This window comes from Geotrypetes seraphini, chromosome 16 (genome assembly GCF_902459505.1).
Source record: "Geotrypetes seraphini chromosome 16, aGeoSer1.1, whole genome shotgun sequence".
Lineage (NCBI taxonomy): Eukaryota > Metazoa > Chordata > Amphibia > Gymnophiona > Dermophiidae > Geotrypetes > Geotrypetes seraphini.
In genome coordinates, this window is record NC_047099.1 from 47,990,785 (window position 1) to 47,997,044 (window position 6,260).

Consider the following 6,260-nt stretch of genomic DNA (forward strand, 5'->3'; position numbering starts at 1 on the left):
TATTTTTGTAAAATCATGTTTTGTTATGTGACTAGCATTATCTAGACTTTAATTTCTATGAATGAATAGAATGAAAATGATATAAAATTACTTGCTTGTTTTTATGTGCGTGCGCTGAAGGAAAGTGGAGAGAGAGTGGGCTGAGGATGCTGAAGGGAAATGGGGAAGAGAGTGGGGAGAAGACGCTGATTTATAAATTGACAATTGTACAGAATATTGTTTCTTTTTATACTTTAATATAAACAATTCAAGGCTTGTGTGGATGGAATCAGGTGGTTTGCGGGGATGGGGACCGAGCTTACGGGGATTAGTCCAATAAAATTGTATTTTTTTATATCTCATTATTTGTTTTATTTTTATTTGTTAATTTATAAAGTGGTGATTGTTATGTATCAGTTTTTTCAAATTTACATCTACTGTCTTTATATTTTGCACTGTATTAGAGGACATGTGTTACTGTTTTTTGTGGTGTTGCATTGTATCCAGGGTCTGGTTTCTTGGCGGATCAGTTTAACTTTTGTCTACATATTTCTATTTTTAGTTTGTGATTATTCCATTTTGGGCGAGGGTGTATCTCTGTTCTGTGTGTATGAAAAAGACATAGTTTTCAGTTGGCATTGACTACAGGACCAATTGACTGTGCGGGATCTGGCTTGTTTAGTTTTACAATGTATGTGTTGGTGTTCTAGTGCTCACTGCAGTGTTTAAGATGCAGCCTTTTCCTAGGTACACTCTTGTGGTGCGATATGTAGATTGGTACTAAAAATCATATTTTTCATATAGATGGGGGGGGTGTCAAAAAATGATGGGCCCTGGGTGCCACATACCCTAAGTACGCCACTGCCTGCAACTACTCCATATGTACTTCTAATGTCATGACAATTTAGACATAATTTATGTTTTGTTATGTTTGGAATAATGGTTACATATATGAGGTTCAATAAAAGAAAATTTTCACTGCCTGTTTCTATTCTGACCATTTATTCCATTTCATGGTTATTGCAAAAAAAAAAAAAAAAAAATTTTTACATGGGGGGGGGGGGGGTGTCAAAAAATGATGGGCCCCGGGTGCCACATACCCTAGGTACGCCACTGAAATACTGAAAGACCATACGTTGCCTCCAAGTAAAACAACTTCTGCACACATGGACCTTAGCTAATAAAAACCGAAAATAAAAGCCACAGGGCTTTTACAATGTCTGATAATTCCTTATGAGCTTAGCATCCCAAACTTACAGACTTAAATTCCTGCTAAACCTTTTTATCACAAATATTTAACTGCATTACTTGCCATCACATTACATACACAAAAAAGAATAGCTCCCCCCACCCCTCCCCAGAGTACCTTATAATCCCTGGTGGTCTAGTGGTTTAATGAGGGTAGGAGTGAACCTCAATCGCTCTGCTCTCAAAATGGCCGCCATGACCTCTTGCAGCAATGCCACAAGATTGCCACTAGAGGTCATGGCAGATAGTGTGAGAGCAGAACCAGCATGTGGGTTACTCCGGACTGGACTACACCCTTAAAAAAACACCAGGGTTTGTAAGACAGGCTCAAGGGTGGCCCCTACAGGTGGGCAAGGGAGAAAGGCAACTCCTGTTTGGTTAAGGGGAGGAGGAGGGGGACAAAAGTGCACATTGTGGCTTCCACCGAAAACATGTGGACAGTTTTGGCAAAAATTGAAGCCACGGCCTTATTCATTTGAGCAAAACCAAAACCAATCAAAGAAAGGATTTGGGGGTCGGTTTCAGTACTGTAACTAAAAACAAAATTTGGTCGGCCTCTAGCTCTCTTGAAGATCAGCTATCTATGCTGTATTCATGCTTTAAATGCATCAGTAAAACACCTGTAGAGGACTCTGATGAAGTCTACTCTTCAGCTATCTGTGCTGTATTCAAGCTTTATGTATATCAGTGTGATGCCCGTAAAGGGCCCTGATGAAGTCTGCTCTTCAGCTGTTCGTGCTGTATTCATGCTTTACATGTATCAGTGTGACACCCATACTCTGTTGACGTCTGCTCTTCTGCTATCTGTGCACTGATATAAAATGAGTCTCCGTGCCCAATTTGGGCTTAGGGTTTCAGCAGGCGTCAGTCTGGCACCCGGAAAAGTGCAGGAATCAGTGTGAAGCACTGTTCTATAAATAGCACCAATATTTTCCGGGGGCCCATTTTTTAGTATAATTTCTAGAATCTGCCCCCTCCCCCCCAAATCCGGTGTGGTAATAGTGAGTGCTGTTACCAGCAACATTTCTTTGAAATGTCTGCCCAATCCCTCTTAAGTAGGCAGTGGAATGGGTACGAATTGTTGAAGGGTCCTCTCCTTAGCTTGTGATCCCTAATCTCTCTGCCAATAGACTATGCAAATGACTTTCCCAGATGTTGGGTGTTGGGGGATCTACAGTCCAGCTAAAAAGGACAAGATTTTCCCCATCATGGGACAAAGGCAGCGAGAAAATATTTGGAAAGCCCTACCCATGAAGACTGTCGACACAGCCATAGTAGCTACAGCACAGAGATGACTGAAGGAGAAACTAGTTTAGGATTTTGAAGGGTGGCGAGTTCCATGGTGCTGATGGTGAATTTAGCATTACCCCTCACCTCCAGCGATTAAGAGGATGGCATCCTGGCCATCATACATTAACGATGCACCTACTGGCTGGGCTCTGGCTATGCTAGGGAGCCTTTTGAGCTGTGGCTATGAAGATCGAGTTGAATTAAATTGGGATGATAGTGAGGGGGTGCGGAAAAGAACTCCCTGGGATCTTGCAAACAAAACTTTATGGCATCAATGTCCCAGACAGAGATGGGGGGGTCCCAGAGTATCCAGAAAACCAATTTCTAGATAGAGGTTCATAGGATGACGAACTGACTCCAGGTCCCCAGATAGAGGGATTTGCTCTCAGGGCTTACCAGTCTGTGGGGAAGGGGAGGGAACTGAAGTAGATAAAGTGTAGTTACTTACCTGTAACGTAGGTTCTCCGTGGACAACAGGATAGTGGCTGACTCATCCTGCTTGTCCTAGGAGAAAAGCCAGCCTGGATTGGAGGGTGTGAAACTGGTGTAGCCACCCTACCTGTGGATGAATGTGCATTAAAAAAGCAAACCCCCCCTCCCCCAAGACACTAAAGACCACACACTGGGAAAGACCACGCGTGATGCCGCTCTCACATATGTTGGGGTGAAAGGGGCATTTAAATGGAAATCAAAGTGGGTGTCGGAAATTAATTGTCTGAACAGCTGGCGACTGCCATAACATTAGAGATAATGAAAAAATCAATTGCATCGGCGCTGGAGAATTAAAAGGGATCTGTGAGGGGAAGAAGGAGCAAAGAAACGACACCCCCCCCCCCCACCGTGTTGCAGTATTACAGAAACCGGCTTTGGAGGGGGGGAGGGGAATGTGACAGCAGCTCCGGGGACGTGTTACGATGCCTGCCGTGCGACAGATTTGATGCATTTCTGCTTTTTGCCGAACGGCAGGGGGAAAATGAGATTTGTTTCCTCCAAAACCTGAATCATCTCACCAGCGGTTAAGATTCCTTTGGTGGAACAATATCTGCCCCAGCATGTGAAGGAAAAAAAAAAAAAGATTAAAATCCCCACCGTCCATCAGCCCAAGTCTCTTGCCAGGTTTCAGAGCAGAAACGGGTCTGTGACAGCTGTGCCGGGGTCTTGGGGGGGAGAGAAAGCACAATATCACGGCTGGTGGGACGGAGGGGTCATGAAAGGACTAAGCAAAGGGAGGGTGCCGAGCCGGATGGTGTTATTTGTTATATGGACGCGTTAGCACCCCTTAGTAAAAGGATCCAATAATTTGTTTCCCCTAAAGAGATCAGAAGGGGTTACAGGCTAAACATACAGAAAATAGTTATCAGGTTACAATGGGACATAATTACAGAACAAGTTTACGATACAAGGTTGTGTCCTAATTCGATACATACTAGGGGTCTCCCTCCCTATTCGCGGGGGTTAGGGGCAAAGCCGGCCCGTGAATAACTTTTGGTCGGTTCTGACCCACCCCCGGACCTTACCTGGTGGTCTAGCGGTGACGCGGGTCAGGCGTGATCTTACACTCCTGCCCCGTGCTGAGTTCCCGTGGTCTCACGAGACTACAACAGGAACTCCCTGAGACCACGGGAACTCACAGCACCGCTCTGCACGGGGCAGGAGTGTAAGAAGATCACTCCTGCCCCACGTCACCGCAAGACCACCAGGTAAGGTCCATGCTCCGATTGCCCCCTTCACCTCCAATTGGCCCCCCTGCCACCTCTGATCGCCTCCCTCCCCCTCCGATCACCCCCCCCCGCCTCTGTTCGCCTTTGCCCCCCCCTGCCTCTGATTGCCTCCCTCCGCCTCCGATCGCCCTTCCCCCCCCCGCCGCCTCTGATTGCCCCCCTGCCTCTGTTCGCCTTTCACACACACCCCCCGGTCACTTCTGATTGCCCCCCCCTGCCTCTGATTGCCTCCCTCCAAGTCCTGGGGCTGGGGTTTTTTTTTTAATGCCAACGAGCGATTCTCAGGGGGGCGGCCAGGGGAAAAAAACACGAATAATCGAAACCGCGAATAGGGAGGGGGAAGTGTATAGAGTTCACAGGTGACAATTGACCATAGTTATCCTTAACAGTGCAAGGTTTTTCAATACAAGTTTTTTATCCTAACTAGATACACTTCTCCCTTCATATTCGCATTTTCAGCAATCGCGGTTTCAATTATTTGCAGTTTTTAGCTTGCTGGCTCCTCCCCCCCCAAATTACGTCAGCTTGCTTAGAGAAATCGCTGATTCCCAGCACTCTCTTCACCGTGTTTTGCCTCTCCTTCAGGAACAGAACAAGTCTCCCACCATGTTATGCGCGGTTTCACCATATTCACGATGGATTTTAATAGAAAACAGCAAATAACATATGAAAAAACTATTCACGGTTTTTCTGTTAATCCCCTATCACAGCGAATACAGAGGGAGAAGTGTACTGTATTTTATCGTAAGCATTTCATATCGACCTGCAGTGCCAATCCCCCAGAGTACCTTCAAATTCGACTCTATTGATGCATTATTGCACATTTGATCCTAGTTGACTATACATCCATGTGTCCTTCACTCTTTTTTTCTCTCTCCCCCCCTCTTTCACCCGCTTCCAGGTATGGTACATGGATGGTTACTACAAAGGTCGAAGGGTCTTGGAGTACCGCACACTCAATGACTTCATCAAAGGCCAGAATTTCATCCAGCACCTGCTGCCACACCCCTGGGCTGGCACGGGCCACGTGGTCTTCAACGGCTCCCTCTACTACAACAAGTACCAGAGCAACGTGGTGGTTAAGTACCACTTCCGCTCACGGAGCGTGGTAGTGCAGCGTAGCCTGAGTGGCGCTGGCTACAATAACACCTTCCCTTACTCCTGGGGTGGCTTCTCCGACATCGACTTTATGGCGGATGAGGGAGGCCTTTGGGCGGTCTACACCACTATCCAGAATGCTGGCAACATCGTGGTGAGCAAATTGGACCCGACCACCCTGGAAGTGCTTCAGACTTGGGACACGGGCTACCCCAAGCGCAGCGCTGGGGAGTCCTTCATGATCTGTGGCACTCTCTATGTCACCAACTCCCACCTGGCTGGTGCCAAGATCTACTTTGCCTACTACACGAACACTTCCACCTACGAGTACACAGACATCCCTTTCCATAACCAGTATTCTCACATCTCAATGCTGGACTACAACCCTCGGGAACGGGTATTGTATACATGGAATAATGGCCATCAGGTCTTGTACAACGTTACCCTCTTTCATGTCATAAAGACATCCGGGGAATTATAAAAGGAAGGGTGCCTTGACCTTCTCTGATGACTTGACTTCTTTTGGCCTTCTCTGTTGACTTGGTTTGTTTTTTGGGTGATGGTGAGGAGAAGTAAGGTGGGTGGGGAGAAGTTTTAGATAGTTTGAGGCCTGTCTCACTTTCTATGGGTCATGGACAAGTGATGAACAAAAAAAAAAACTTGAAAAAAAATTTAAAAAAATTGAACAGTCATGTTCCGTGATGGGTTCACGCATGGAATTTTTGTGTGTGTGGAAAGGTTGGTTATTTTTGGTGACACAATAAAACCTTTTATCTTTGAAATTCACCCCCATCGCCAGGGGTCGGTCCTATTTCCTGATCTGGGCCATGTGGAGTATCTCATCAATTTTCCTATACTTGAAATGAGACAGGATGGTTAAGCTATGATGGGATATGGAGGAAGGAGGGGAGTTTAGCTGTAACT

General features: G+C 46.1%; 1 protein-coding gene across 2 annotated transcripts in view; it reads left to right on the forward strand.

Annotated features, from left to right (window-relative positions):
- OLFM2 (olfactomedin 2) overlaps positions 1–5,817 on the forward strand; it is a 66,980-nt gene extending 61,163 nt beyond the window's left edge. For both annotated transcript variants that reach the window (XM_033925264.1, XM_033925265.1), the window contains one exon: positions 5,140–5,817. In XM_033925264.1, coding sequence (XP_033781155.1) covers positions 5,140–5,817 — 678 coding nt within the window. The remainder of the gene's footprint in view (positions 1–5,139) is intronic.
- Positions 5,818–6,260: the final 443 nt, after the last annotated feature.